The sequence below is a fragment of the Camelina sativa genome, chromosome 7, assembly GCF_000633955.1.
Source record: "Camelina sativa cultivar DH55 chromosome 7, Cs, whole genome shotgun sequence".
NCBI lineage: Eukaryota > Viridiplantae > Streptophyta > Magnoliopsida > Brassicales > Brassicaceae > Camelina > Camelina sativa.
This window is the reverse complement of record NC_025691.1, coordinates 13,008,493-13,022,096: the sequence shown is the minus strand read 5'-3', so window position 1 is coordinate 13,022,096 and position 13,604 is coordinate 13,008,493. Positions and strand designations below refer to the sequence as shown.

The following is a 13,604-nucleotide window of genomic DNA, read 5'->3' as shown; positions in this document are numbered from 1 at the left end:
GAGTAGTTCAAAATCATAGATTCACAAAGACTATTTAGTTAGGGTAAGAAATAGGAAAATAGCAAAGCCGGTGTGCACTTATAGAGAGAAATGGGAAGTTGCTTTGCAAAGTTAAAGAAATCTCAAAACAGTTAAATGCATTATTACAAACGAAAACACAGAAGAAAAAAGTCAATGTACTCGACCAGATGCGGTTAGGATAAGCATTTTGTGGAGGAGAAAATAGCGAAGTTGTATAATCTCCTGATGTTTTTTTTTTGTTTTTTTTGTATTTTTTTCTCATTATATTCAGGTTTGTTGTTGTTGGTATCTTTACAGGCACACCAAATGAATAGACCATACAAAATTTAAATAGGTTATAAGTAGTTACATTCTTTTTATCTTTCTGAGTTGGATTGATCAATCCTCCACATAACACAAATATATGTTGATGGAATATATTCATATATACCTGTGGTTATTTAATCATATTGTGATCATGTGGTTCAGCTAGTACCTTGAAGCTGTAACCCACCGGCATAAGATGCTCTCGGTTTAACGGTAAATGTGATCGTCGGAGAAGCAGATGATTCTGATTTCACCTTGAAAGGGACCTCAAACTGTACGGACTGATACAAGCAAACCTCGTCTTCTTTGCAATAATATACCTGCAATTAAAGATTTCATATGTTATTTTTGTAAGAAGTAAAAGCAAAACAAGCAACAATTGAAGCCTTTCAAACAATTAGTTATGTAGGAGCAAACCTTGCAACTGATTTTTACAACAGAAGCCGAAGTTGAAGATTGTCTAAAATGAAGCATCGTTGAACCTTCGGGACTGAGGCTTCCTTCCATTGGATCTATTGCTACTTCATTTTCAGGCTCCACATCTACCACAAACTTACTCCGCGCTTCCTGTGCAAAACGAGCAATATGTATACTTGATTAAGATCGAGATAGACAAATTAGGAAGTGGAAAAAGAGAGAGAGTGCAAAGAGATCTTGACCTTGGAGAAATGGTAGCCATCTGGTAATGAGATTTTGAGATTCAAATCTCCTTCGCGAGATGTAACAGAATCCACTTTGACAATCTTTGTATCAGCTGAGGCACGTTTTCTCAAACGTCTCAAGGATTTTGCTTTTGGCATTGGCGGTTGAACACCTTTTAACTCCAATGTAAGAATTTCTGCTTCTTCTCCTTTGTTTAAATCTATGTATCTGATTAGGCTATTGTTTGTATCCGCCACGAACAGCTTCCCTGAAAAAAAAAAATTAGGCAACGGAATTTGTACTCAACCCTTCGCTCATTAATAACTGTTAAAAGAACCAGAAAGTTACCGTTTTCAGTTAGAGCAAGTCCTGCAGGCTCTGAAAGCTACAATAGACAGAGGAAAAGTAATGTCCAACTAACAAATCAGACTTTCTATTTAATCAGTGTATAAGATTGTAGAAACGTAGATCAAACCTGAGCACCCTTGACCTTCCCATCCTTGAAACCAGCTTTTCCCGTTCCAGCGACAGTAACAACACGTTTGGTTACAGGGTCCAGCTTCTTAATCTACACATGAAAGTTCAAAGTTAAGATCTTGTAAAAGTCAAGAATGTTTCTATTATAATATTTGTAACAGAGTTGTTCAAAACTATGTTCATGGCAATCCGCATGATCCATCCAATAAAGGAATTCTCTCTCGAGTTGATCATATAAATCGTGTACCCTCTTTGGTTCATATCTATATTGACAGATGTTTTCTTGAACACTCCATATGAAGTTACCTTGTGGTTATAACTATCTGTTAGATAAATTTGACCATCCTTTGTGCATAATACACCTAACGGATGTTGTAGGAGAACTTCTGCTCCCACGCCATCATTGTCTCCAAACTGTTCAAGAATTAACCCATGTTAGAGACGAATGTGTAGAGATGGAACCTTCTAAATCCACTGGAAATGCCAGGGAAGAGTTTAAGCATGGATTTACAAGTGCTACAATATCTCTGAATACTAATATTGTTGGATAAGACGAATCAAGTCACTACCTTGAAAAGATTCTCAGAGAAATACGGATCACCACCAGCGAGCAATCTTGATCCTCCAGTTTGAAGATTAAGGGCACGAATAGAACTGCTCTCACTATCAGCAATATATGCTTCCTTCAAATCTACACTCACATTACACATAGAACTCAATACGAATTCGTGATAGAAGTGATACGTTCGAAGTTTGTAGTAATTACCAGGGCCTAATGAGATTCCTGACGGCTGAGCAAATGATGTAGTCTGAGCGCTGCATTAACACACACATTATATAGCATAAGAAAAAGGCACACGTCAAGTAATAAGTAATTTCAAAATCTAGTGTATACATACGTAGAACCGTTGAGGTTTCTTTCATAGCCGTTTCCACTGAAAACTCGAGTAATACCATCAAGCACATTGTACTCCCAAATTTGGTGCTGACCTGCCATTGCAACGTATACCTTCTCATTCACCGGCTCAAAGCATACGTCCCAAGGAGAATTCAAAAGCTGAAAATTTCAAAGTCCAACACTGTTCTTATTCTTTAGCCTCTGAAAGAATAACATTTACTCGAGAATATTGTCGAGTCAATATGTAGTTCTAAATAAATCTGAAAAGAAAAGACGTTCTGAGTCAAGTCCCTTGCCTGTTTGGTTCCTTTTTTTCCACCTTGGTAGTCTGAGCCTTTAGTTCCATTACCAGCCAGAGTCCGTACTCTCTCGTTGACAAAATCAATCTCTCTAGGGAACACCAATTAATGAAACTCGAAAATAAGATGTAGAACGAAAGAGTTTAAGATTCATATTTGCATTAAGACATACATACCTCAAAGCATGATTCTCGGTGTCAGCAACATAAAGAAGATTCTTCTTAGCATTATAAGCGAGTCCCTGAAAAAATACAATCATCCAATCATGTATGTAACAACAAAGCTCATGTGGTTCGGAACCTATCGAGGAACGATTAATACAAAGTGGGACTTTCATATGTACCTGAGGACGATTAAATGCAGCATCTTCGAAGGAACCATCTTGGAAACCTTCTTCTCCAGTGCTACCAATTTGCATGATGAACTTTCCTTCAAGATCAGTTACAATCTGCAAATCACACAGAATACTCATATTAGACAACAAGAAGAGATAGCAAAGATTATCTACAATAGCAAGGACATACAATACGGTTATGGTTACTGTCTGAGATGAATAGCCTGTTATTAAGAGTATCAATAGCCAACTTCCCCGGAAATTTCAATGGCGACGTCGCCAAACGTGGATCGTTGTCTTTCTCCAAACGTGTTTGAAGTGGAGTACTGTCTAATACATTCTTTCCACCATAATACGTCAGAGCTGCTGCCACCAAGTCATCAAGATCCTTCAAAGGAAAATACCAAAGAACAGTCAAGCGATTTTTCATGTGGAATGTGAATTTGACTAAATATATATTCACGTAAAAAGCGTTTTAGAGAAACAGAGTATTGGTGTTTTCTCTCTTTAGCACTCTAAAATGAAAACAACAAATTTAGCAACAACGTGAGATTCTTGTCTTGCTATAAATTTATAGGGATGAGAGCTAAATATGTTACTTTGCGGCGACCTTCTCCGGCAATTTGTGCAATGACTTTGCCATTTGGAGAAACCACAGCAAATGTAGGCCACGAGTTGATACCGAGCTCTCTCCACATGTACATGTCACCATCGTTCACGACCTTCAAAGTGAGAGGGATAACTAATTAAGTGAATATACCAATAATTTATCAATAATAGTTATAACATAACTCTGAAAAAGTATCTAAAGAGAGAACTTTGAGGAGAATGCAAACAATTAACACTGGTGGTATACAAAAATGCGAAATTCCGCTTTCCAATAAGGAAATGTGAATCCATGACTACATTTCTTCGTAAATCCAGGAATTAGCATAAGTAACCAATCTCACAAATAATTAGGAAAAAATTATAAGAAATTTAAAAAAGGTTAACTTGGAATTACCGGGTGGCTGATATCATAGCGTAGAACTGCATTTCGTATGGCTTCTAAATCCTTCTCATTGTCGAACTTAGCGGAGTGTACACCCACAACGGTGAACTGTAACACAGATGGAAAATCATAGGTTGAAGCTTTGGTCACCCCTAGTGAAATTTCAAATGCTTGAAGATCAAAAATAATATATATAAGAGTGCAGCAATAGCAAAAGACTCACTGGCATGTCCTTGTACTTCTTCTCAAGAAAATCTAGATCCGGTAATACGTGCATACAGTTTATGCAGCAGTACGTCCAAAAATCAAGTATAACCACTTTTCCTTTTAAATCCTGCTCAAAAAAATGACAAAGCTACTTAATTCATTGAAGCATGTGCAAAGCAATTTATCTCATCTCTTCCGAGAGTTGAAACCAACATCCTCTTAATTCATTGAAAAACCTCAACATATGTTCGATAATTTTAAACAGAATTTACCCGGCGCAACTGGAGAGGGGCAGTGTTTAGCCAGTCGAGTTTAGAAGGGAATTCTGGCACAGCTGTAGCCGTTTGCCTAGAAATAAAACAATAGAAACAGAGCACCCACACAAGTCAGAACAGCAGATCATCCACAGTTTTTTTTTTCCACTTGTGATAATTTATAATTTATGTAGTCTATAATCTCTTTTAACGATGGAATTACCTAATTATCGAACTCTTGCCTTGCATTGTATGAAATTGAATCATTATCAAATAGTTATACTTACTTGCTCTCTAGATCAGCAATATAATCAACAAACTGGTGCACTCTTCCTTCACCTACAAGGTAAGACAAAAAACCAGGTAGCTTCGTTTACATCCGAATTCAGTAAAGATTAAACTACATAGAATGTTCTTTTAGAGAAATTCTATTAGAAAAACTTTCTGGTCCAAGATCTGTTCGTTTATATCCATACTTGCATTTAGAAACAAAAAATCAGTGTAAATTTAACACTATCAAAAATGTATTAGACCTGTGGACTAGTTCATCTTGATGAAATTTGCGACTACTGAAACAGATATGTTGCAAAATGAGGTTGGTTATAAGTTAAAAACATTCTGTCTATTTTTGACACAAGAGTTCTCCTTTACTACAGTAAACCGTTTGATATGAAAGAATTTATGTCGATATAACCATTCCAGAAAGCTATGTTTTAGTCATGGAAATTTGGAAAATAGGCCAAACCTTGGTTCTGTGTAAAAGAAGGGGTTTTTGCTCCAACCAATGCATTCCACAAAGCTTTCGGAGAAGCATATTGCATTGCCTATACATATAACAGCAATTCCATAAGATCAAACAAAAGCTTTGACAGCAAAAATTATTCTTGAATGCATGTTTTTCAGGTTTACCTTCCAGTTGGTGGCAGCAAAGTAGACACAAGAAAGAGAAATGCCAAGACTTGCGTACCTCAGTATATCTCGTCGGGAGCCCTGAAACCTGTTGGAAAATTGCATCTGCAATCTCAAGTATATGAAATTTTCCACATGCCCATATTATTTGTTTCATTCTCCAATGATGAAACCAGTCAATGAGTAAAAATTTCAGGGTTTTTCAAAATTCTACAATCCCAACGTTTTCTTGAAGTCCATGAGATACATACAAAGTGTTCCTTCACATTAACATTGCAAATCATAAATGTCTCTCTCCGTAGATGGCTCGAATTAACTATTTGCATAATATAAACAGAACCCTAGACTTAGTTCTCAACACCAAACTACTTGCATCAATAAGATAATCTAGATAAAAGAACCTTTCTTACCCATTATCGCTGGTTTTTTCACTGGCCCTGTTCTCTTCGAGTATTGCTGTGGAATTTCCTGCGTAAGTACTCAAGCATGTAAAAAGAGTATAAGCCACTATGAACTAGATGAAGAAAAATTCATGGATTTGCCGAATTATAACTCTATACGTACAGTAGAGAAGAATGTTTTAAATGGGTAATGTCGTTACAAAGAAAGCCCCTTTATTCAAAAGTTGATCAAAAGGATTAAACAAGAGATAAATACAAATGGAAAGAACGATATTTTTCCATCGAATTTCTTTGAGACTACATACTGGTAGAATCTGAGCCACCAGTGAGAATGTCATTGATTGAAATGTTTCCAATATCGTCGCGGATCATTGACGGACCAGCGTCTTTAAGAATTGCTTCAGATAAAGAAGTTTTTACAGCTATACATCTGCAAATTTAGAATGAATAAAAACTATCTTACTCCAGAGCTAATAAAGCAAGTAGATGGATTTACCAATGACGAAGCTAGAACTTCTTAGTTCTACATTACTCAAGCTATATTTATTCTAAGCATTTTGAACTCCATAAGTGATGTTTTGCTAATAGTTAAAATAAATAAAACAATATGAATAAGGCAAACGGATGGAATTGACATAAAGCACTAATCTAGAAAATCTACAGACGTGGCATCTTGAAGTTACTAATAATGTATCAAATTAAATTGTCTGTATTCAAAATAAAGAAAGAATAGCAAAATTTGACATACCTCATGTTGGCAGCTTGGGCAGCTTGGACTCCAGCAAGCGCATCTTCAATAACAACACACTACAAAATTGTACAAAAGAAACTAGCTCTACTGAAAAACAAGTAAACAAGATCTGTAAGTCTAGCAGATGAAGTAAACTCTTACACCTTCAAGAATGCGCAAATATACAACTAGTCATGTCGTTGGCACAATAACAAATACTTTGAAATATAGAGTTCTCTTCCCTAAGGCTTGTTCATCTATTCCATGAGACTTCTAAGTGACTACAAATATTTTTGGTTTTTATCTATGATTTCAAAAAAGGTGTAGGTGTGTGAAGATTTTTCCTCATCTCGATATAATATTACAAGAAGTGTTGACTATTACCTCGCTTGTTGGCGCACCCAAGATCTTTGCAGCAGCCAAGAAAATATCTGGAGATGGTTTCAAATTCTCAAAAGCGTCTGCTGAAACAATGGCATCAAACCTGAAAGTTAACATCACTGACATGTATTTAGACATGGAACCTCAAGGCGCAGATACATCTCCAATGACATAGTAAAAGAGATTAAACAGCAGAATAATAATAAAAAACTCAATAACATATAGAATGGTCTATTACAGTCAGATTTGTGACAGATACCACACTGGAATATGAAATGAATACTAAAGAGATGTTAGATTGCTGTAGTCTTACATGGTCAAAGACAAACCAGCAGCTTTCAGGTTCGCATCCACTTTGATACGGTCAGCACTAGATGCAACAGCAACTTTAAGGCCTCTATTCTTACACTGTTTCAAAATTTTCGCAGCAAATCATATAATCTACCAGCCTCAAAACTATCATTGTTCACAACAACTTCAGTTTTTCCTCACCTCAGTAACAAGCTCGAGTGCTCCAGGAAAACCAATCCCAGATTCAGGCGTCGCATACTATAATCAGTAGAGAACAGGACATTACTTTTATCATTCAAGAACATCAACAAGTTTCTCTTATCCATCCCTAATAAAAAGACAGTTCCAATCCAAAGTGTTTTTTAATCAAGAAGCACAAAAACATCACCTTATCGAGATATATCTCAAAGAACCTCTTTTTCAATGCATCCGTATCAAATCCTTGTACTCCTTTGATAGAAGCAACGCCTCCTAAAAACTTGGCTTCACCTGTGAATTCCCCAAACCAAATAAATCAATCAAAACACACACACATTAACATAAAAATCACTAAATCTTCACAAATTGATTTGCCCAATCCTTAAAAAAAAAAAAACTTTTACCTTTTCCCGTAAAAGGAATGAAATCATCCTCAGTGACTTCAACTCCCATCTCAGCGAAAACATCGACGGCGGCGCGTCTAGAAAGCTCCTCACTGTTACAAAGCACACCGTCCATATCAAACAGAACCGCCGATACTTTCTCCCAATCATCCGCCGTTACTGTCGCCGGAGGACTCTCCGCCGCCACACTCACTTTCGTAGACGACGACGGAAGCGCCGGTTTGCTTGAATAAACTCCGGTTCTCGATCGGAATCCGGGGAATGAAGATGCTCTTGGTGTGGATTTTGATCTTACTGGAATCAACGGAGATGATAATCTCCTTGATTGTGAGAAAATTGAAGGCGGAGAAGTTAGTTTCAAAGCCATTTTTTTTTTTTTTTGCTTTGATTTTTGTTTTTTTTTTCTCGAAGTCGTTTTGAACTGTGAGAGATTTTGGTTGTGGTTTTTTTAGTGGCGGGTGTTAATTTATCCAACCAAATGTCGAAATTACCCTCATGTGTTTTTATCATAGCATGAACATTTTCGACTTTTCATATGGTCTAAGTTTTATTTTTTGGATATGATAAAGAGTGTGTTTTTTGTATGACTTGTGATCCATAAATCTAATTCAATGGATGGTCAAACAGGAGGACATATGAACTTGATCGATTGGTCACGATTCTTGTTAATAACGCACACGCACTAGCCACTAGGGGCATTTACTGCTAGAAAGACCACATCGCCAACCTTGTTGAAAGCATTTACTGCTAGTAGTATACAAATCACTATGATATATTTTTCACATGTTATGACATTGCTAGAAATCAATTCCTTTCTTTTTTTTTTTTTTTTTTTTTTTTNAACATCAAAGGATACTAGGTTGGCTCAAACAAGTCAATACGAAGGTACATTGTTAACATAGGTAACTAAATGCGGAACTGTGCGAGCGCCTTGCGCAAGATTATCCGTTTTACCATTCTGAGAACGCGGGACGTAGACTAATGAAAAGGAAGTAAACTCCTCCTTATCCGCTTGGATGTCCTCCAAGTAAGGTGTAAAAGTTGGCCACTCGGAAGGCGAAGACACCATCTTCACTAAATCGGAGCAGTCGGTGAGAAAAACAACAGATTGGTTATCCGCTCCAATCATACATCGCATGGCCCAGACAAGGCCTCAATCTCAGCATGGAGAGAGGTCAGACTACGGCGAAGGTTGGCAGCTCCCATAGTGGGGACGTCACCAAAGGGCGACGTGCAGAACCACCCTCTTCCTGCATAACGGTCTGTTGCTTTCCATGAACCATCGACAAAACAAATATAGCTCGCCAAAGAACTAGGAGCACTGCTTCCCCGGGGAACAACCTCAATAGGAATAGCCGATGCGACCGTTAAATCCTCTGTTTGAGCCAAAGCCCATGCTTTTGCCTCATCCTCCTCTAGCCGCAAGATCGCTAGGGGATTGGAATCCAGATTACTAAAGAGTTTATCATTACGCGCTTTCCATATATACCACAAGATCCAGGAAAAAAATTCATGTGTCGAAACATTTGTAAAACGCCAAAAAAGAAAATCCATGTTTGTGAAAATTGAAGCCGATGGAAAAACACCCAGGGCTGTCGGGAACTGCGACAGAGCCCAAACTTGTCTAGCAGGCGGACATTCAAAAAGGGTATGATTAATTGTCTCCTCCTGAAAACCACAAAGACCACATGTGGCATCACAACTCATACCACGTTTCCGTAGATTAGATGTAACCACCACACAACCTGAAAGAACTTGCCACATGAAATGACAAAGTTTTGGTGGGCACCTAATCTTCCACACAAAGGCCTGAAGAGGTGTAATATCTGGACCAAAAACGTTCGGCCCAGAGGGAGCCGTCCGATGAGAACATAGACAATGATATCCTAATTTAGCCGAATATTTACCAGACTTAGTAAAGTGCCATCCCGGCAAATCCGGTTTATCCGGTTGTCACAACGGTAAGGCAGAAATTATAGCAACATCTTCCGGTACAAACGTAGCCGAAAGCTGAGCCATATCCCAAGAATTAGAACTCCTGTCAATGAAATTTGCAACTCGGAGCAGAGGATCAAAAGGCGAGCATGAACTCAATGCTGGTCTCGGGGATTAAGCAGGAATCCAAGGGTCAGTCCATACAGAGATGGTAGTCCCAGGTCCTACTCGTGTAATAAGTCCTTTATTAACCAGAGAGCGAGCAGAAACTATACTCCGCCACCCATGGGATGGGGAGTAAGATTTAATTGGATCCAAAGGATTAGAATGCCGATAGTATCGTCCTTCAAAAACCCATGCAAAAAGCGATTTCGGTACCATGATCAAACGCCATAGCTGCTTTGCCAGCAGAGCAGTGTTATAATCATCCAAGCATCGGAAACCTAACCCCCCGGCTTCCTTACCACTACATAGTTTATCCCATGACACCCAGTGAAGCCCTCGTGATTGTCCCGATGAACTCCACCAAAAATTAGAAATCGCACTAGTCGATTTCCGTGTAACCGTCTTGGGTAAGCGGAAACAGGACATCACAAAAGTAGGGACAACCGTATCAACAGACTTAATCATTACCTCTTTGCCCCCTTTTGATAAAAGCCTAGCCGGCCACCCACTTGCCCGAGCTTGCAATTTATCCTGGACAAACAAAAAAAAATTTGTCTTTGCCCCGCCCAGGCTTTCCGGAATAGCTAAATAAGAACCCATACCACCCAAATTTGTGATTCCTAGAACCCCTTTTAATTCTTCCCTAGTCCTAAAATCCATCGTATGTCCAAACTGGACCGAGGACTTCTGGAAATTGATCTGTTGGCCAGAGACCCGTTCATACTTGTTGAGAATCCCCAATACCACTTCACATTGCTCCTTCGTGGCCCGCCAGATAAATAGACTATCATCCACAAATAAGAGGTGAGAGATAGCGGGACTAGCAGTCGAAACCTTGATACCCGTAAGAAGTTTCTATCTTTCCGCTTTCCGAAAATGTGCAATAAGCACCTCCGTACAAAGAATAAAGAGATAAGGGGACAAAGGGTCCCCTTGGCGTAGACCCCTACAAGGATTAATAGACCCATAAGCTTGTCAATTAAGTAAAACCTTGTATTGAACCGACTTGACACAGCACATAATCCATGTTATCCACATCTCACAGAACCCAAACTTCCTGAGTACATGTTCGACGAAGGACCACTCGACCCGGTCATAGGCCTTACTCATATCCGTTTCTATAGCCATGAACTTTCCCTTGCAAGAGGGATTTGTTCGGAGCCCGTGAAACATTTCCTGAGCAATCAATATATTATCTGAAATTAGGCGACCCTCTACAATTGCCGATTGCGTTTCCGAGACTAGAGATGGTAAAACAGTGCGAAGTCGCTGGTACAGAAACTTTGATATAATTTTATAACCAACATTGCATAGGCTAATAGGCCGTAGCTCCGTCATCCTTGTCGGCTTATCCACCTTTGGGATAAAACATATTTTGTCACATTAAGCCTCTTATCAAAATTCCCATTCCCCAGGAAAGAATTGACTAAAAGCACTAGATCTGCTTTAACCGTAGCCCACGCCTTCTGGTAAAAAAGGGCAGTCATCCCATCTGGTCCTGGAGCATTGTCCGAATGCATCATAAAAAGTGCATGTTTAACCTCATGTTCTGTAACCTCTCGAGTTAAGAATTCATTTGTCTCGAGCGAAATAGATGGATGAACCTCGTCTAACATTTCTGAAAAATCCGAAGGTTCCGAGGATGTAAAAAGATCCTAAAATAAGAGACCGCAATGTGTTGGATATCCCTCTCTTTCGTCATCCAATTACCGTGTTGATCATGGAGACCAACAATCCGGTTCTGAACACGTCTTTGTTTTTTTTGAGCATGAAAATAACTGGTATTTTGGTCACCAAAACGCATCCATCGACTTCTACTTTTTTGATACCAATACACCTCTTCATCCCGATATGCCTCTGGTAACCGCTAAGTAAGTTCCGCCAGCTCATCAACTGAGGTAGTATCATCTTCCTGGGCTATCTCTAATTTGGCCTTTATATCCTCAATTGTCTCCCGTCCAAAGGGTAATTGCTCTTTCCTCCACCGAGAGATAGCACGACGACATTTGGTAATTTTGTCTACCATAGTGGAGGAGGTTCCGGCTTCCGTCGGATCCTCCCATCCTGCAGAAACCGCAGCAAAGAAATCCTTTTTATCCAACCACCGTCTATCAAATCGAAAACCACCTCAACTCCGTCGACTCTTATCCTCAATAAAAGCTAGCAAGGGTTTATCAAATCAATTCCTTTCTAAAACCATTATCCTTATTTTTTTTCTCTATATTATAGAATCTGTATAATAGAGATGCGTTTTTCTTCAATTCTTTTCTTTTCTAGAATTATCAACTTAAAAACACGTTTACCTTTTGAATTATATATATACATATATATATTTTTTTCTGTGCACAAAGTTCTAAAAAATATAAAAGCATTTATGTGATAGCCAAATTATTTCCTTTAAACTCTGTTTTATAGAATTAGAAGTGTTATATAATCATCCCTATTCACAAAAGCCCAACACAACATTAATTCTTGTGCTAATTGTTGTCAAAAAAGCATCTTCCTTCTTTTTTTACTATTCAATTTTAAATTTAGTATTGTTGACACGGATCGGACCTCATATTGGTACTCAATATTAGTTTAAATGTAGTACGTTTGAATTCTTTTTTTTTTTCTTTTTCTAAACATATGCTTCGGTAAGGAAATTTTCATGGATTTTCAGTGGACATGTTTATCAAAGTTAAAGTACTATTATAGCGATAATGGAAGAACAAAAATATTTAAAGTGGACGTAATATTCACAAAAGGATGAACAGTTAGCAATAACGTTTTTCATTTTTCCTCATTACATCTGGTGTCAAATTTGAGATTCAAATACCAACACATAACAAGTCAACAAATTTGTAACTGATTTTTTTCTTTTTCTCTATATTTAAAGAATCTACGTCAAAGTTCAAACTAAGTCTTGCACTATTGTATATCGCCATGTAAATTTTGCAATAAATATTGATAAAAATCGCTGCCTATATCACTTCAAGCAATAAAGTTACAATTGTTTGACTACCATATTTTTGAGTTTGGCAAACAAATCCATAAATTTTCACTTTTACAAAATAAACTTCAATCTTCTAAACATATATTTACAGGTTCCAGAGTATGAAATTTTCACTTTTTTATTAACAAAGTGAAAAACGTAATTACTAACTGTTCATCCTTGAACTTACAAGATACGTTTGAGCGAGTCAGGATTTACTTAAATTCAAAATTTTATCTACTTGAGTCAGGATACAATTTTCTCTAAAAAATAAATTCAATTCTCTTGAATATTTGTACATAAAATTTTGATATAACTAGTAATTTTCGGTTTGCGATTCTATTTCATTGGAAAAAATTCACTTCCGTTTATTGATACATATTGAATAAAATATACAACTCCATTGGAGAAAGTTCATTTCCGTTTATTGGTACATATTAAAAATTAGTGTATACTGAATTATTGAGCATTTATGCTTTTTGTTAAGAAATCAAATAAGTGAGTGGATCTTTAACCATACTTTTGAATTAGGTGATAAACTGTACATAAGTAGACGTGGTTTCATAAGTAGTTAAAATACCATTGTAATTTCAATGAGAGAATGAACAGACAGACATTCAGAATCATCTCTCCTTGAAAGTGTCAAGTTGAAACTTTTGCTTAGCTTTCATGATAAGGGTTAATAAAAACAAACTTTTGATCTAGGAAGTAGAAGAAATCGAAGGTGTCAAATTATTAGATCTTCACTTTTCAGGAAAGTGAAGTTAAAAGTATTAGATCTTCTTAA

General features: G+C 37.4%; 1 protein-coding gene across 1 annotated transcript; it reads right to left on the bottom strand.

Annotated features, from left to right (window-relative positions):
* LOC104701061 (NHL repeat-containing protein 2-like) lies at window positions 329–8,181 on the bottom strand. The gene is made up of 28 exons (XM_010416694.2): window positions 7,744–8,181; window positions 7,530–7,630; window positions 7,343–7,399; window positions 7,164–7,258; window positions 6,854–6,953; window positions 6,488–6,546; window positions 6,045–6,169; window positions 5,749–5,806; window positions 5,339–5,426; window positions 5,175–5,253; window positions 4,717–4,768; window positions 4,448–4,523; window positions 4,192–4,302; window positions 3,981–4,076; window positions 3,577–3,699; window positions 3,168–3,365; window positions 2,987–3,091; window positions 2,820–2,884; window positions 2,641–2,734; window positions 2,346–2,503; window positions 2,213–2,262; window positions 2,016–2,137; window positions 1,753–1,860; window positions 1,445–1,537; window positions 1,318–1,354; window positions 987–1,237; window positions 745–894; window positions 329–647 (listed from the first exon to the last, which is right to left on the bottom strand). The coding sequence occupies exons 1-28, from the start codon at window positions 8,108–8,110 to the stop codon at window positions 486–488; spliced, it is 3,180 nt and encodes a 1,059-aa protein (XP_010414996.1). The 5' UTR covers window positions 8,111–8,181; the 3' UTR covers window positions 329–485.